The sequence below is a fragment of the Triticum urartu genome, chromosome 4 (assembly GCF_003073215.2).
Source record: "Triticum urartu cultivar G1812 chromosome 4, Tu2.1, whole genome shotgun sequence".
Classification (NCBI taxonomy): Eukaryota; Viridiplantae; Streptophyta; class Magnoliopsida; order Poales; family Poaceae; genus Triticum; species Triticum urartu.
This window is the reverse complement of record NC_053025.1, coordinates 2,322,433-2,341,645: the sequence shown is the minus strand read 5'-3', so window position 1 is coordinate 2,341,645 and position 19,213 is coordinate 2,322,433. Positions and strand designations below refer to the sequence as shown.

Genomic DNA, 19,213 nt, shown 5'->3' with positions numbered 1-19,213 from the left:
GGTAGCTACTCTTCTCGGCTAGGACAGGCCCGGCCCAACCCTAGCCCGACACCGACCCGACCCGCGCGGCTCGCAGAGAGAGAGAGCCAAGCCACCGCACCGCTCCGAGGGAGGAAGGATCGAAGAGGGATCCCGGCGGCGAGCCATGGCACAGAGGAGCAACTGGGAGGCGGACAAGATGTATGTATCCAATCTCCTCCTCCGTTTCTAGTCTAGTTCCTATCGAATCGAATCGAATCAAATCGAAATTGAAATTGAGTTCAATTCAATTTTGGGGGGATTGGGGGTTGCAGGCTGGACGTGTACATCTACGATTACTTGGTGAAGCGCAACCTCCACAACTCCGCCAAGGCCTTCATGAACGAGGGCAAGGTCGCCACCGATCCCGTCGGTACGTTTCTAGTATCTTCCTTCCTCTCCTTCCCCTTCCCTTTCCGAGGGATTCTTCTTCTCTAGTCACCCCAGTAGCAGTAGTAGGCATCTAATAATAGATAGATACAGTACATGCTAAAACCAATCCCCTGCCCTTCATTGGGGGAAAACAGAGACAAAAAAGATGTAAGGTAACCATTTATAGATAGATGTGCGTGTGTGTTTCCCCCCAAGCCACTCACTACAACACAACAGATAGATATATATGTGCATCTTTTCTTTCCTGTCACCACGCCACCCCCACCCAAAATTCACACCAACCGAAACACCTGCCTGTACAACCACGAGGAATATGTACCAGTACTACTAGTAACTCATCTGTCACCTAATTAATGGCTAATGCTTGTCTGCTTTCGGTTCCGTTTCCGTTCCGCAGCGATCGACGCCCCGGGAGGCTTCCTCTTCGAGTGGTGGTCCATCTTCTGGGACATCTTCGACGCCAGGACAAGGGACAAGCCCCAACAAGGAGGAGGAGCCGGGGCCGCAGCCGCGCCTTCTATGGACGTATGCCATTACTTCCTCCATGCCCATCTTCTTTCTACATTGCGTCACTTATTATTATTATGCCTTACCCTGCTTTTAACAAGGATTTACTTGATACCATCCCACACCACACCTGTACCTGTACCTGCACCTGCACGTTGATGTTACTATGTCAAACAGGACGTGCTATAGCGTTTATTCTTGGCCTGCGACGGTAATAATGTGTGACTTCAATGCGGATTCAACCTATCTTCCTTCTTTTGCTAAAATGCTGTTGGTAGCTAGCTCTTCAGCTCAGCATCCACTTTTATAATTATCCGTTCCATTTTTGCTGAAATTCTATTACTTAATAGCTGGGAAGCAACTAGCATTCTACCATAAATATCCTGCTCTGTAATACCTACTCTGTATGTACACAAGCTTATGCTTACTGTCATGTGATCCGATGCTACTATGGCCAACTCACAGTGACCTCAAGAGTGCAAAAAGAAAAACAGAGCGCCCGCAATAGGAGGCATTAACTATTTCAAAGTGGAATGTGGCATGCATAATCTGGCAAAGTAGTAAAAACTGACCAGAGAGTGTGACTAGATGTCTAAGTGCACTGACACTGAATTAGGCCGTAACATGGATACTGCGTGTAACTTACTCAGAATGCTACTGTCTTTTTTTTTCCTATCTGTGAAATGTGAATGTGGTATCTGCATTCTGTGTATCAAGTTTAATGGTATGTCAAGAAGTCACATGTGCTGCTCATTGTATATGCTTTTGTATTTATATGGAATTCTTTGTGGTGCACTAGATGAAGTCAAGGGAGCACCAGATGAGACTCCAGCTATTACAACAGCAGAATGCCCACTTGCAGAGACGGGATCCAAATCAACCGGCCCTTAATGGTGCTATGAACTCTGATGTATCAGCTGTTCTGGCCTCTAAATTGATGGAAGGAATGAGGAATCACAATCCCATGGACTCCGAGGCATCACAGCAGCTCTTTGATGCAAATAGGATGGCTCTTCTCAAGTCAGCAGCTAACCAAACTGGGTAGGTTTTCAGCAATTCATTCCAGCACCGACTAAAGCTTTGGTGAGATTCTGACTAAGCCTTTTGTCCATTCAGGCAACTTCAGGGCAGCTCGGTCAATATGGCAGCTCTGCAGCAGCAGCTTCAGTCAAGAAACCAGCAAGTTGTAATGCATACTGTCTTCTCTAACTCATTTCTATTCACAGTTCCTCTGCACCTTTTTGCTGCTTCCTAATATTCTACTCAACTATTTTCAAGGACATCAAAGGTGATGGTGCTACTCAACAAAGAACAATGCCTACAGACCCTTCTGCATTATACGGAGCAGCCATGCTGCAATCAAAATCTGGGTTAGCCGCTTCTGGTGAGTAATATCCTGAGATGATATACGTACTGCTGCTCATTGTGTCTCTTGATGTAGAAAACTCATGGTACTGATGGAAGACCCATTATGTGTCCATATCGGGTGTCCTAGTGAAAATTGCATCACGAGTTCTATTGTTTTTACCCATTAGTACCTTTTCGGCTTGCTGTGGCTAGTACTATCATATTCATACTCAAGTGTTTGTTGATTTAGATGTGAGCATACAGCTATTTAGCTTGCACATTAAACTCACGACAAACACCCTGAAATTAAATTGGCTGAGATTTGTAGAACTATATGACAAACGATGAAAATAATTTCAGTAAATGGCCGAAGGTGTTTTTTCTGATCCATCTTCCTCCACTTAGGGCTAAATCAAGGAGTTGGGAGTGTGCCACTGAAAGGCTGGCCGCTAACAGTGAGTTTGCTGACATCTCTTTACTCTTCTTTACTTTTCTTATTGAAAGCTCATCTGTTTTTGTTGTTGGCTGAAGGTCCCAGGTATCGATCAACTCCGGTCAACTTTAGGAGCACAGAAGCAGTTGATGACATCTCCAAACCAATTTCAAATTTTATCACCACAACAGCAAATGATGGCTCAAGCACAAACACAGAATGAGCTTGCTAGAATGGGTTCTCCAGCTCATTCTGGTTCACCAAAGGTTCGGCCAGATGAACACGAGTATATGATGAAGGTCAGTATACAATTGGTACTGAGAAACTTGATACATGTCAAGTCCATTATAAGTCTGACAATTCTAACGAACTATAGTTCACTATCAATCAAATTACATTGTTCTACAAATATGTTCACTGTTTAAATAAAATGTTCTATATTTTCTGGAAAGATGTTCTGCATTTTACTGGTACTTTCTTTCCACTGTTTTTCTGTTTAGGAATAGTATGGATGATTCTATAATTTCACTTTTATGCCTTCCTATGGCACCCTATGCATGTTATGATTGACTATTATACAATATTTGCTATCTGTTAGTTGAAGATGGCCCAGATGCAGCAGTCCTCGGGTCACCGGATGATGGAATTGCAACAACAGCAGCAGCACCACCACCAGCAACAGCAGCAACAACATCAACATCAACAGCAACAACAGCAGCAGCAACAGCAACAGCAGCAACAACAGCAGCAGCAGCAACAACAACAGCAGCAGCAGGTGGTCTGAGTAATTACCTTGAGATGTTTCTTAAGTTTTATAGCTCCATACGTGTGATACCTAAGCGTGTCAATTATTCTTGATATCCAGAATAGTAGAAAGCGGAAGCCAACTTCTTCTGGGGCAGCTAATAGTACCGGCACAGGAAATACCGTTGGGCATTCTCCACCCTCAACTCCATCAACTCATACTCCTGGTGGTGGAATACCAGTAGCTAGCAACGTGAACATTGCGCAGAAAAGTTCAATGGTTTGTGGCGCGGATGGAACAAGTGGTTTTGCTTCATCCTCTAATCAGATGGTACTATTATTATGCGTATACTGCTCTGCTGTTTCAATTTTTGGTTGTCAGTTTGTTGTGCTCAAACAACTTTTGTTACTGACAGGATAATTTGGATAGTTTCGTTGATTTTGAAGATAACGTCGATTCATTTTTGTCAAATGATGATGGGGATGGTCGAGACATATTCGCTGCATTGAAGAAAGGGCCCTCGGAGCAGGAGTCCCTGAAAAGTAAATATTTTAAGCTTTTGAGCTGTGTCGCAAACTTCAGCCCTGAAAAAGTATAATCATTATAAACCGTTCATTCTTTTGTAGGTCTTTCTTTGAGTGAGGTTGCTAATAACCGTGCAAGCAACAACAAGGTTGTTTGCTGTCACTTCTCTACAGACGGGAAGTTACTTGCTAGCGCCGGTCATGAGAAAAAGGTAAGCTGTGTAAACTCACACGTAGATGCGAGTTAACAATTTATTTTGTAAATTCCTTCCTTGTGCCAGAGCGTTCAAATCATTAACAATCAGTTTCCTTCTTTTAAGAATATTAGGATTTTATAAGTAGAATTTACCTTTAATATTGGCACAAGAATCACTGTTAACAGTACTTGTTATTGCTAACTCCAGCCACGATTGTTTTCAGTAATAAAATATTTATCTCATATTTCTTCTGCCGTACCATACACCGGCACCTGCATCTTATTCTGTTTATCGCTGGAGATGCAATATTATTACCCTTTCACCCACCTTGACCTGCAATGTTGACATGTAATTTTGTTATTGCTTTGCGTCTCTGATAGAAAATTAGGCCGTTGTAAAGCAGTTTATATTTTCTTATATGTGATGTTTCTATGGTACTGTAGGTCTTCCTCTGGAATATGGACAATTTTAGCATGGATACTAAACCAGAAGAACATACAAACTTTATAACAGACATAAGATTCAGACCGAATTCGACTCAGTTGGCTACTTCATCTTCTGATGGAACTGTTCGACTATGGAATGCAGCCGAGGTATTTTCTTCTACTTTTTTTTATGCGTTTCTCATTAGTAATTCTTACTTTCCTTATTTGCTGCAAGTTCCGGCCTTTTGGTGCTTTTCACTGCCTACCATTGACACTGAAATTTAAACTTTTGCGCTTTTGATTGTGGCAAGAGATCACTGCAAACTTGTGTTACAAACTCCATAGAAGGGGAATACCATAGAAGGTCTTTTATAGAGGAAGTGTAAATCATGCTCTCCTATTTGTTAGTGTAAAAGGGGAACACCTTTGTCTCTTTTTCAGTAAGTGCCAAGCTTATGTAACTCCATGGAACACTTATATCTTAAATGCAAAAATCTCAACTGAATATCTAAGACTTACTGGTACCTTTAATTGCAATGTTTGATTATTCAAAGCATGTGGTACTTGCTAGATGTAAACTATATTCTGCAATCTGAAATAATATTGTGCCAGGACATCATTTGTCGTGGTTGTCCAAGAACATTTACTTATGGCATAAGCTACTATACAGGACCTTCAGGCTGTCTAACCAATTTAAATTCATTGGGTAGAAGCTGATCTTAAGGTAAAGCGGTCTAGTACTGTTCATGATTATGGAGTCCAGTCGGTTGACACAACTGTTCAAGTTTAGGAATCCAGACTCCAGTAATCAAATTGCAAGTCAAGTACCGTTCATGATTATGGAGTCTAATGGGTTAAGGCTGATCAGAAGTTAAAGTGGTCTGTTCTTTGGGCCAGACAGAAATTGATGGTGGATTTAGTTTGATTTTTTTATTACAGAGCGACCCAGTAACCCTAGTTCTTTTGCTTTCTGTTGTTTTTTGATACACATGATTGTTGATTGGACGCAGACAGGTTTAGTCAGATTGAGCTTGAACATAACATATATGTTTAGTATACAGTTGGTTGATCTAATTGTAGGGAACCAAACTTCACGCATTAATTTGCTAATCATGTGCACATATTGATGATGTGACTGATTTTTTATGGACCTATGTTTCACTTCACCATGTTAGTATTGACTGCCAGATACCTAAATCCATTATTTTCTTCATTTTGCAGCGAACCGGCGCATTGCAAATTTTTCTTGGGCATTCCTCCCATGTAACATCGGTAGATTTTCACCCAAAATTGACAGAGATTCTATGCTCGTGTGACGACAATGGAGAGATCCGGTTCTGGACAGTTGGTCAAAATGCGGCTTCACGCGTGTCCAGGGTTTGTCTCTAGCGCATGACGTTTATAGATGACATCATTTCAGTGACAATAATAATAATAATACTTGAATTGTACATGAATGGATACAGGTGAAACAGGGCGGTACTGGTAGGGTGAGGTTTCAGCCTCGGATCGGAAAGCTCCTTGCGGTGGCAGCAGGAAACACGGTGAACATGATTGATATCGACACGGACACGAGTTTACATTCGCAGGCAAAGGTAATCAAGAATTGCACGGCGGTCGTGATGTTTGTGCAACGCGAGGAGAGGAGGTAGTTGTTCACCATTGAATTATTTTTAAAATTATTTAGGTTCACACTAGTGAGGTAAACTGCATCTGCTGGGACGAAACGGGCGAGTATTTGGCGTCGGCGAGCCAGGACAGCGTGAAGGTGTGGTCGGTGGCGTCAGGGCAGTGCATCCACGAGCTGAGGTCGCACGGGAACCAGTACCAGTCATGCATATTCCATCCGAGATACCCGAAAGTTTTGATCGTTGGTGGTTACCAGGTAAGCAAGCATTGACATGGTTGCTGCAAATTCTGAATAATAATAATAATAATAAGGTGGTGTATAGCACAAGAGAGGCAAACATGTGATGCGATGTGATAATGCAGACGGTGGAGCTGTGGAGCGTGGCGGATAACCAGAGGAACGTGGTCCCGGCGCATGAGGGGCTGATAGCGGCGCTGGCGCACTCCCCGCTGACGGGGTCGATTGCGTCGGCGAGCCACGACAGATGGGTGAAGCTGTGGAAGTAGGAGATTGGTTGTAAAGACGAAGCTTGTGGGGGGAGAGATTGGAAGTGGAGCACAAGGCAGCAAGCAAATACATGCATACTAGTAACTACTAGTATCTTTTCACCTTTGTTTACCCTGTCCGTCTGTTGTGGAGGGGAGGGGGTGGTATGTACCTACCTAGATGAAGGAATGAAACGAGGAAGCAAGTTTGCAGCTGAGTGAGAGAAAGACGAGTTATTTTGTGTAATTAGACATCGGTCCATCAATATTAATTTTATTAGTGGAAAGAAGCGTGCTATTTAATTAATTTTGTTTTTAAATTTAGTGGGAGAGAGAATTGTTGAAAGAGAATGCAGCTGTAAAAGTAAGCAATGGCTGCAAATATGATGAATTTTCATTCATTCATCCATCCATCCATCCATGAGACATACCCGCAGAGAGAAGGCCTACCACATTCGTCTGTCATATGCTTGTTGCATCCAATTTATGGACACTGCTTACTTGCCTAGCAATTACTCTGAAGAAGTTGCATCATCCGATGTCGACGATTCTGATGAAGATGCTGCCGGTGACGGCGCGGGGCTGAAGGCGATGCCGCCGGCTCCTCGGAGGGGGTGAAGAAGGTCCGGCAGCGGCGGCGGCTTGGGGAGATCGTCGGGGTTGGGGTGGTCGGGCGGGATGCCGTTGTCGATGCTCATGATGCCGATGCCGCCGGCCCCGGCGCAGGCGCTGGCGCAGGACATGTGGCACACCACCACCCACCCGGTGCACCCCTCCAGGCACGTGTCCCGGCATTTCTGGGCGTCCCCCAGCTGCGCCGTCGCCGGAGACGGCCGGCCAAGCAGCACCAGTAGCAACACCAGCATCATGCAACCCCTGCTGCTGGTCGCCGTCGGCGTCGTTGTCATCTGGTTCGCGGCGGTGTTTGCCGGCGAGCGAGCTAGCTCCCAAGGATCCCTCCATCGGCCCTCTTATATTATATACGCATGCATGCGTGCGTTTATTTGGGCACCGTAACGTCCGGACGTTCACAAACCTTTTTCAACTTTTGGGAGGGAGAAGTCAATCCATTTGCAGCATGCCTTATTTATGCGTCTCTCATGCGTTTTTTAATTTTTCCGTGCGCGTTTCTTTCTACGCGACCAAAACCTACCCTTTTTTTTTGCGGGTTATTATAGCCAGCTCAGCTGCATATATAATTCACTAGATTTTCTTTCAACATCCGCAAAATTCAGTGTACGCTACAGGCCACCCAATGTGAGTTAGCTAGGAACTGATTTTCAACTGTTGCTTTCCTACGTGGGGCTGCATGCATGCTTGCTAGTAGCTAATTCTATCATTTGTATGTGTACTTGCGAGCTACCACTGCATACAGTACAGATATGCATAATTGCATTCTTGTGGCTCAGTTGGTACTGATGATGACATGTTAACATGCATGATGCTGCATCTATATCTTGCAGTAGCTTAGAGTTCTCTACCTACACGACACATGGGTCCAGTCCACTCCACTCCACGAAAGCCCAACATTTGAAATGGATACTTGAACCATACATCATGCCCAACCATGCTTTTTTCCTTACTCCCTCTAACCCCTTTGGAACAAAGGAAAATCCTAACAAAAAATTGTATGATTAAATTCGTATGGAAGAACAAATCCTATGGTGCTGTTTGAAATAAATAAAGGAATGGCTCATCAAGATCCCTTCTCATAAAACTAGGAATTCTGCAGGAAACAAACATGAGGTAGGTCTTACCTCAATTCAGAGGTTAATGTGGGAAACCAAATAAAAAACTATTGATCCAGTTTACGTGGAAACCTCAAACCCAGATCGAAAATATTGGTGCAATGATAGGCCCCTTATGTTTTGAAGTTTATTGACATAAACAGTATGAGACTTATGTGTTTTCTAGTGCACACAGAGTTACATGTCCTTGAGATATCAAGGAGTTTGATGAAAACGACAAAGATAATCTCCCTGCGTTGCAGCGAAGGTTATCACCGAAGATGATGTTAGCAAGAGTGACCCCTAAAAATTGCTGAAGTGAAGCAATTGGTTCGGTGTCTGTCCGAAGAAAATGACTGCGTCCGAGGAGAATGAAGACAAAGTGAAGACGTAGCATTTGTTTCGCTGTTCTTCTTCTTTTCATTGAGTCATAGCACCACCGTACTATTAAGAGGGGTGTAGCGCTCGAAACTTTGATTCACTGATGCTAAACCCAAATCCTATGGAAGTTGTGAGAGAAATCTCTGTGTGTTCCGAGCAAATACTTGCCAGCAAGAGACTGCGATCTTCGCCGCGAGAGATTTGTCTCAGACCGAGGAGTTAGCATTACTTGCTCCTCAAGTAATGTTATCGTTGCTCCAAAATCCGACCGTTGCAAACGTGTCGGTTGGCCATTGGCTGGACCGCGTGTCCAAAATGGTCATTTCCCATCCGGGAAGGCTACGGCTATAAATAGACACCCCGCACCGGCTTTGTCCGGCGACTGTCCGTTTGATTCTGAGAAGATTGTTGAGCAACCCCCTCTCTGAGCGATCTGAGTTTAAAATCCACCGAGAGAAAACCCCTAGAGACGAAGAATTAGATAGTGGTTAGCATCACTCGAATCTATGTCCAGTATGCTCCTCCTATTACTCTTGAGAGCTACAAACTCTCTAGACGGTCAGGTGTCAATTTCTTCAGAGACCAAGAGTAGTTGTGGTTCTCGAAGAAGTCTGTGAAGGTTTGGAGATCGCCTCAAGTATCTACCACGAGTAATCGGCATTGGTTGACGAATCAATTGTCGAGGAGAACAGGGAGAAGAGAGTTTATCTTTCGTGTTAAGTCACAACCCCTCCAACCAGACGTAGTCCTTGTGCAGAAGGACGAACTGGTCAAACAAATATCCTGTCGCCATCGAGCACCACCAGTTATCCCTTCTACCTATGTTTATCTTCAACATATTTTACTTCGTGAGTTCTATTTCGTTGCTTGCTTAGTTTCCATTTGGTACTTAGTTTTAGCTCGTTGTAGTTTGTTTTTCATTCGTTCCGCTGCTGGGTGAAGGAAATATGCCCTAGAGGCAATAATAAAGATGTTATTTATATTTCCTTATATCATGATAAATGTTTATTATTCATGCTAGAACTGTATTAACCGGAAACTTGATACATGTGTGAATACATAGACAAAACAAAGTGTCCCTAGTATGCCTCTACTTGACTAGCTCGTTCATCTAAGATGGTTAAGTTTCCTGACCATAGACATGTGTTGTCATTTGATGAACGGGATCACATCATTAGGAGAATGATGTGATGGACAAGACCCATCCGTTAGCTTAGCATGTTGATCGTTCAGTTTTATTGCTATTGCTTTCTTCATGACTTATACATGTTCCTCTGACTATGAGATTATGTAACTCCCGAATACCGGAGGAACACCTTGTGTGCTATCAAACGTCACAACGTAACTGGGTGATTGTAAAGATGCTCTACAGGTGTCTCCGATGATGTTTGTTGAGTTGGCATAGATCAAGATTAAGATTTGTCACTCCGTGTATCGGAGAGGTATCTCTGGGACCTTTCGGTAATGATCATCACTATAAGCCTTGCAAGCAATGTGACTAATGAGTTAGTTACAGTATGATGCATTACGGAACGAGTAAAGAGACTTGCCGGTAACGAGATTGAACTAGGTATGATGATACCGATGATCGAATCTCGGGCAAGTAACATACCGATGATAAAGGGAACAATGTATCTTGTTATGCGGTTTGACCGATAAAGATCTTCGTAAAATATGCAGGAGCCAATATGAGCATCCAGGTTCCGCTATTGGTTATTGACCGGAGATGTGTCTCGGTCATGTATACATAGTTCTCGAACCCGTAGGGTCCGCACGCTTAACGTTCAATGACGATTTGTATTATGAGTTATGTGATTTGATGACCGAAGTTTGTTCGGAGTCGTAATACGTCTATTTTGCATCATGCTTTTATATCGATATTTATTTCATTATGGGTTGTTATTACACATTATGTCACAATACTTATGCCTTCTCTCTCTTATTTTAGAAGGTTTACATGAAGAGGGAGAATGCCGGCAGCTGGAATTCTGGGCTGGAAAAGGAGCAAATATTAGAGACCTATTCTGCACAACTCCAAAAGTCCCGAAACTCCACGAAAGTCAGTTTCGGAATATATTAAAAATACTGGGCGAAGAAAGCACCAGAGGGGGGCCACCCACTGTCCACGAGGGTGGAGGGCACACCCTACCCCCCTAGACGCGCCCCCTGCCTCGTGGGCCACCTGGAAGCCCCTCGATGCCCATCTTCTGGTATAAGGTGTCTTTTGCCCTGAAAAAAAATCATAAGGAAGCTTTCGGGATGAAGCAGCCCCCGTCTCGAGGCGGAACCTTAGCGGAACCAATCTAGGGATCCGGTGGATCTGTTCTGCCGGGGAAACATCCCTCCGGGAGGGGGAAATCGTCACCATCATCATCACCATCGATTCTCTCATCGGGAGGGTGTCAATCTCCATCAACATCTTCACCAGCACCATCTCCTCTCAAACCCTAGTCCATCTCTTGTATCCGATCTTTGTCTCAAAACCTCAGATTGGTACCTGTGGGTTGCTAGTAGTGTTGATTACTCCTTGTAGTTGATGCTAGTTGGTTTATTCAGTGGAAGATTATATGTTCAGATCCTTTATGCACATTAATACCCCTCTGATTATGAACATGAATATGATTTGTGAGTAGTTACGTTTGTTCCTGGGGACATGGGAGTAGTCTTGTTATAAGTAGTCATGTGAATTTGGTATTCGTTCGATATTTTGATGAGATGGATGTTGTCTTTCCTCTAGTGGTGTTATGTGAACGCCGACTACATGACACTTCACCATTGTTTGGGCCTAGGGGAAGGCATTGGGAAGTAATAAGTAGATGATGGGTTGCTAGAGTGACAGAAGCTTAAACCCTAGCTAGTTTATGCATTGCTTCATAAGGGGCTGATTTGGATTCATATGTTTCATGCTATGGTTAGGTTTACATTAATTCTTCTTTCGTAGTTGCGGATGCTTGCGAGGGGGGTTAACCATAAGTGGGATGCTTGTCCAAGGAAGGGCAGTACCCAAGCACCGGTCCACCCACATATCAAATTATCAAAGTAATGAACGAGAATCATATGAGCATGATGAAAACTAGCTTGACGATAATTCCCATGTGTCCTCGGGAGCGCTTTCCTTTATATAAGAGTTTGTCCAGGCTTGTCCTTTGCTACAAAAAGGATTGGGCCACCTTGTTGCACCTTGTTTACTTTACCCGTTACGAATTACCTTATCAGAAAACTATCTGTTACCGATAATTTCAGTGCTTGCAGAGAATACCTTACTGAAAAAACTGCTTGTCATTTCCTTCTGCTCCTCGTTGGGTTCGACACTCTTACTCATCGAAAGGACTACGATAGATCCCCTATACTTGTGGGTCATAAAGTCCCGGATGAGATCACGGAAATGACGAGGAGTCTCGAAATGGTCGAGAGGTGAATATTCATATGTTGGAAGGTTATATTCGGACACCAGAATGGTTTTGGGAAGTATCGGATAAGTTTCGGATTACCGGGGGTTACCGGAACCCCCCAGGAAGTTAATGGGCCACTGATGACCCACAAGTATAGGGGATCTATCGTAGTCCTTTTGATAAGTAAGAGTGTCGAACCCAACGAGGAGCAGAAGGAAATGATAAGCGGTTTCCAGCAAGGTATTCTCTGCAAGTACTGAAATAAGTAGTAACATATAGTTTTGTGATAGGATAATTTGTAACGAGCAACAAGTAACAAGAGTAAATAAAGTGCAGCAAGGTGGCCCAATCCTTTTTTTAGCAAAGGACAAGCCTGGACAAACTCTTATATAGAGAAAAGCGCTCCCGAGGACACATGGGAATATCGTCAAGCTAGTTTTCATCACGATCATATGATTCACGTTCGGTACGTTGATAATTTGGTATGTGGGTGGACCAGTGCTTGGGTGCTGCCCTTACTTGGACAAACATCCCACTTATGATTAACCTCTATTGCAAGCATCCGCAACTACAACAAAAGTATTAAGGTAAACCTAACCATAGCATGAATCATATGGATCCAAATCAGCCCCTTATGAAGCAACGCATAAACTAGGGTTTAAGCTTCTGTCACTCTAGCAACCCATCATCTACTTATTACTTCCCAATGCCTTCCTCTAGGCCCAAATAATGGTGAAGTGTCATTTAGTCGATGTTCACATAACACCACTAGAGGAGAGACAACATACATCTCATCAAAATATCGAACGAATACCAAATTCACATGACTATTAATAGCAAGATTTCTCCCATGTCCTCAGGAACAAACGTAACTACTCACAAAGCACAAACATGTTCATAATCATAGGGGTATTAATATGCATATAGGATCTGAACATATGATCTTCCACCAATTAAACCAACTAGCATCAACTACAAGCAGTAATTAACACTACTAGCAACCTACTAGCACCAATTCCGGACTTGGAGACAAGAATTGGATACAAGAGATGAACTAGGGTTTTGAGAGGAGATGGTGCTGATGAAGATGTTGATGGGGATTGCCCTCTCCTGATGAGAGGAGCGTTGGTGATGACGATGCCGATGATTTCCCTCTCCCGGAGGGAAGTTTCCCCGGCAGAACAGCTCTGCCGAAGCCCTAGATTGGTTCCGCCAAGGTTCTGCCTCGTGGCGGCGGAGTTTCGTCCGAGAATATGGATTATTATTTTTTCCCATCGAAAGACTTCATATAGCAGAAGATGGCCACCGGAGGGCCACCAGGGGGCCCATGAGGTAGGGGGCGCGCCCAGGGGGGTAGGGCACGCCCCCACCCTCGTGGGCAGGGTGAGCCCCCCCCCCTAGTGAATCTCTTCCGCTGAGTATTTTTTATATATTCTGAAAACGTCTTCTGTGAAGTTTCAGGACTTTTGGAGCTGTGCAGAATAGGTCTCTAATATTTGCTCCTTTTCCAGCCCAGAATCCCAGCTGCCGGCATTCTCCCTCTTAATGTAAACCTTGTAAAATAAGAGAGAATAGGCATAAGTATTGTTACATAATGTGTAATAACAGCCCATAATGCAATTAATATCGATATAAAAACATGATGCAAAATGGACGTATCAGCCACACATGGGCCTTAGTGGAGGAGAGAGGGCCGGCCAAGGAGGTGGCGCGCGCCCCCCTTGCCAATCCGAATTAGACAAGGGGTGGGGGCGGCGCCCCCCCTTCCCCTCTCCTACTCCTCTATTTGTTGGGGAACGTACACGCAAGATCATGGTGATGCATAGCAACGAGAGGGGAGAGTGTTGTCCATGTACCCTCATAGACCGAAAGCGGAAGCGTTAGCACAACATGGTTGATGTAGTCGTACGTCTTCACGATCCGACCGATCAAGTACCGAACGTACGGCACCTCCGAGTTCAGCACAGGTTAGCCCGATGACGTCCCTCGAACTCCGATCTAGCCGAGTGTTGAGGGAGGTTTCGTCAGCATGACGACGTGGTGACGATGTTGATATTCTACCGACGCGGGACTTCGCCTAAGCACCGCTACAATATTATCGAGGTGGACTATGATGGAGGGGGGGTGATACGTCTCCAACGTATCTATAATTTTTTATTGCTCCATGCTATATTATCTACTGTTTTGGACTATATTGGGCTTTATTTTCCACTTTTATATTATTTTTGGGACTAACCTATTAACCGGAGGCCCAACCCAGAATTGCTGTTTTTTGCCTATTTCAGTGTTTCGAAGAAACAGAATATCAAACGGAGTCCAAACGGAATAAAATCTTCGGGAACGTGATTTTCTCACCGAACGTGATCCAAGAGACTTGGACCCTCCTCCAAGGAACAAAAGAGGCGGTCACGAGGGTGGGGGGCGCGCCCCCCTAGGACGCACCCCCTGCCTCGTGGGCCCCTCGATGCTCCTTCGGCGTACTTCTTCCTCCTATATATACACACGTACCCCCAAACGATCAGAACATGAGCCAAAAACCTAATTCCAGCGCCGCAACTTTCTGTATCCAGGAGATCCCATCTTGGGGCCTGTTCCGGAGATCCGCCGGAAGAGGGCCGTCATCACGGAGGGCTTCTACATCATCATAGCCTCTTCGATGAAGTGTGAGTAGTTTACCTCAGACCTTCGGGTCCATAGTTAGTAGCTAGATGGCTTCTTCTCTTTCTTTGAATCTCAATACAAAGTTCTCCCCCTCTCTTGTGGAGATCTATTCGATGTAATCTTCTTTTTGCGGTCTGTTTGTTGAGACCGATGAATTGTGGGTTTATGATCAAGTCTATGTATGAATAATATTTGAATCTTCTCTGAATTCTTTTATGTATGATTTTTTATCTTTGCAAGTCTCTTTGAATTATCCGTTTGGTTTGGCCAACTAGATTGGTAGTTCTTGCCATGGGAGAAGTGCTTAACTTTGGGTTCGATCTTGCGGTGTCCTTGCCCAGTGACAGAAGGGGCAGCAAGGCACATATTGTATCATTGCCATCGAGGATAACAAGATGGGGTTTATTTAATATTGCATGAATTTATCTCTCTACATCATGTCATCTTGCTTAAGGCGTTACTCTATTTTTAACTTAATACTCTAGATCCATGCTGGATAGCGGTCGATGAGTGGAGTAATAGTAGTAGATGCAAAATTGTTTCGGTCTACTTGTCACGGACGTGATGCCTATATACATGATCATGCCTAGATATTCTCATAACTATGCTCAATTCTGTCAATTGCTCAACAGTAATTTGTTCACCCACCGTAGAATACTTATGCTCTTGAGAGAAGCCACTAGTGAAACCTATGGCCCCCGGGTCTATTCTCATCATATCAATCTCCATCACTTTAATCTTGTTTTGCTTTTTTACTTTGCCTTTACTTTTTACTTTGCATCTTTATACCAAAAATACCAAAAAATATTATATCTATCAGATCTCACTCTCGTAAGTGACCGTGAAGGGATTGACAACCCCTAATCGCGTTGGTTGCGAGTAGCTATCGTTTTGTGCAGGTACGAGGGAATTGAGCGTGGCCTCCTACTGGATTGATACCTTGGTTCTCAAAAACTGAGGGAAATACTTACGCTACTCTGCTGCATCATCCCTTCCTCTTCGGGGAAAACCAACGCAAGCTCAAGACGTAGCAAGAAGGATTTCTGGCGCCGTTGCCGGGGAGTCTACGCAAAAGTCAACATACCAAGTACCCATCACAATCCCTATATCTCGCATTACATTATTTGCAATTTGCCTCTCGTTTTCCTCTCCCCCCAATTCACCCTTGCCGTTTTATTCACCCTCTCTCTCTCTATCCTCCCTCTCTATTTGCCTCTTTTGCCCATTTGCTTTTTGTTTTCTTGTGAGCTAGTTTGCTTGTTTGTCGCGATGGCTCAAGATACTACCAAATTGTGTGACTTCACCAATACCAATAATAATGATTTCCTTAGCACTCCGATTGCTCCTCTTACCGATGCTGAATCTTGTGAAATTAATACTGCTTTGTTGAATCTTGTTATGAAAGATCAATTCGCCGGCCTTCCTAGTGAAGATGCCGCTACTCATCTAAATAGCTTCGTTGATTTATGTAATATGCAAAAGAAAAAAGATGTCGATAATGATGTCGTTAAATTGAAGCTATTTTCTTTTTCGCTTAGAGATCGTGCTAAAGCTTGGTTTTCATCTTTGCCTAAAAATAGTATTGATTCATGGAACAAGTGCAAAGATGCTTTTGTCTCTAAGTATTTTCCTCCCGCTAAGATCATCTCTCTTAGAAATGATATTATGAATTTTAAGCAACTTGATCATGAACATGTTGCACAAGTTTGGGAGAGAATGAAATTAATGATACGTAATTGCCCTACTCATGGTTTGAATCTGTGGATGATTATACACAAATTTTATGCCGGATTGAATTTTGCTTCTAGAAATCTTTTAGATTCGGCCACGGGAGGCACTTTTATGGAAATCACTTTAGGAGATGCTACTAAACTCCTAGATAATATTATGGTTAATTATTCTCAATGGCATACTGAAAGATCTTCTAATAAAAAAGTGCATGCGACAGAAGAAATCAATGTGTTGAGTGGAAAGATGGATGAACTTATGAAATTATTTGCTACTAAGAGTGTTTCTTCTGATCCTAATGATATGCCTTTGTCTACTTTGATTGAGAATAACAATGAATCTATGGATGTGAATTTTGTTGGTAGGAATAATTTTGGTAACAACGCTTATAGAGGGAATTTTAATCCTAGGCCATATCCTAGTAATTCTTCTAATAATTATGGGAATTCCTACAACAACTCTTATGGAAATTATAATAAGATGCCCTCTGAATTTGAGAATAGTGTTAAAGAGTTTATGAATTCACAAAATAATTTTAATGCCTTGCTTGAAGAGAAATTGCTTAAAGTTGATGACTTGGCTAGGAACGTTGATAGAATTTCTCTTGAGATTGATTCTTTAAAGCTTAGATCTATTCCTCCTAAGCATGATATCAATGAGTCTCTCAAAGCCATGCGAATTTCCATTGATGAGTGCAAGGAAAGAACCGCTAGGATGCGTGCTTCCAAAGATGCCTTTATTAAAGCGCGTTCCTCCAATTCCTATGAAAATCAAGATGAAGATCTAAAAGTTATTGATGTGTCCCCTATTAAATCTTTGTTTTGCAATATGAATCTTGATGAAACTGAATATGATCTTCCTTTACCTAGAAGGCGTTCTAAAAATTCGGAGTATTTAGATCTTAATGATGAAATTGATGAAAGTGGGATTGAAAGAAATAGAAATCTAGATGTTGCTAAACCCACTATATTGGATTTCAAGGAATTTAATTATGAAAGTTGCTCTTTAATTGATTGTTTTTGCTTGTTGCAATCCGTGCTAAATTCTCCACATGCTTATAGTCAAAATAAAGCCTTCATCGAACATATTGTTGATGCCTTGATGCAATCTTATGAAGAAAAACTTGAGTTGTAATTTTCTATCCCTAGAAAACTCTATGATGAGTGGGAACCAACTATTAAAATTAAAATTAAAGATCATGAGTTTTATGCTTTGTGTGATTTAGGTGCTAGCGTCTCTACTTTTCCCAAGACTTTGTGTGATTTGCTAGATTTCCGCAATTTTGATGATTGCTCTCTAAACTTGCATCTTGCGGATTCCACTATTAAGAAACCTATGGGAAGGATTAATGATGTTCTTATTTTTGCAAATAGGAATTATGTGCCCGTAGATTTCATTGTTCTTGATATAGATTGCAATCCTTCTGGCCCTATTATTCTTGGTAGAACTTTCCTTAGAACAGTTGGTGCGATTATTGATATGAAGGAAGGGAATATTAGATTTCAATTTCCATTAAAAAAGGGCATGGAACACTTTCCAATAAAGAAAATAAAATTACCATATGAAACTATCATGAGAGCCACTTATGGATTGCCTACCAAAGATGGCAATACCTAGATCTATCCTCGCTTTTATGCCTAGCTAGGGGCGTTAAACGATAGCGCTTGTTGGGAGGCAACCCAATTTTATTTTTATTCCTTGATTTTTTCTCCTGCTTAGTAATAAATAAATTATTTAGCCTCTGTTTTGGTTGTGTTTGTTGTGTTTAATTAGTGTTTGTGCCAAGTAGAACCGTTGGAAAGACTTGGGGGAAGTCTTGTTGAACTTGCTGTAAAAAACAGAAACTTTAGCGCTCACGAGAACTGCTGTAATTTTTATTTGAAGAGTGCTATTTAGCTAATTATTTTTGCAGATGGTTAATAGATAAATTCCTCACGTCCAGCAATTTATTTTAGAATTTTTGGGGTTCCAGATCTTGCGCTAGCTACAGATTACTACAGACTGTTTTGTTTTTGACAGATTCTGTTTTTCGTGTGTTGTTTGCTTATTTTGATTAATCTATGGCTAGTAAAATAGTTTATAATCCATAGAGAAGTTGGAATACAGTAGGTTTAACACCAATATAAATAAATAATGAGTTCATTACAGTACCTTGAAGTGGTCTTTTGTTTTCTTTCGCTAACGGAGCTCACGAGTTTTCTGTTTTGAGTTTTGTGTTGTGAAGTTTTCAAGTTTTGGGTGAATTCTTTTGATGGATTATGGAACAAGGAGTGTAAAGAGCCTAAGCTTGGGGATGCCCATGGCACCCCCAAGATAATCCAAGGACACCAAGAAGTCAAAGCTTGGGGATGCCCCGGAAGGCATCCCCTCTTTCGTCCACTTCCATCGGTAATTTACTTGGAGCTATATTTTTATTCACCAACATGATATGTGTTTTGCTTGGAGCGTCTTGTATTATTTGTGTATTTGTGTCTTAGTATACCACAATCATCCTTTGCTGTACAAACCTTTTGAGAGATCCATACATGAATTAAAATTTGATAGAATACTCTATGTGCTTCACTTATATCTTTTGAGCTAAGTAGTTTTGCTCTATGTGCTTCACTTATATCTTTTGAGC

The 19,213-nt window shown here is 42.5% G+C and overlaps 2 protein-coding genes across 4 annotated transcripts; one reads left to right on the top strand and one right to left on the bottom strand.

Annotated features, from left to right (window-relative positions):
- The first annotated feature begins 20 nt into the window (after nt 1-20).
- LOC125550110 (transcriptional corepressor LEUNIG_HOMOLOG-like) lies at nt 21-6,991 on the top strand. 3 transcript variants are annotated; one of them, XM_048713023.1, is made up of 17 exons: nt 21-180; nt 294-391; nt 809-936; nt 1,724-1,959; nt 2,035-2,104; nt 2,197-2,302; nt 2,671-2,720; nt 2,797-2,997; nt 3,297-3,473; nt 3,564-3,773; nt 3,859-3,985; nt 4,070-4,179; nt 4,608-4,757; nt 5,811-5,966; nt 6,056-6,184; nt 6,277-6,474; nt 6,582-6,991. In XM_048713023.1, exons 1-17 carry the CDS (start codon nt 146-148, stop codon nt 6,723-6,725), a joined length of 2,325 nt encoding a protein of 774 aa, XP_048568980.1. In that variant the 5' UTR covers nt 21-145; the 3' UTR covers nt 6,726-6,991. The 3 variants fall into 3 exon arrangements, with proteins under 3 accessions (XP_048568980.1, XP_048568979.1, XP_048568978.1); XM_048713022.1 differs by having other exon boundaries at nt 1,718-1,959; nt 2,035-2,101; XM_048713021.1 differs by having other exon boundaries at nt 1,718-1,959.
- Nucleotides 6,992-7,006: 15 nt separating this feature from the next.
- On the bottom strand, nt 7,007-7,642 carry LOC125550111. The gene has a single exon (XM_048713024.1). It carries the CDS (start codon nt 7,610-7,612, stop codon nt 7,217-7,219), a length of 396 nt encoding a protein of 131 aa, XP_048568981.1. The 5' UTR covers nt 7,613-7,642; the 3' UTR covers nt 7,007-7,216.
- Nucleotides 7,643-19,213: the final 11,571 nt, after the last annotated feature.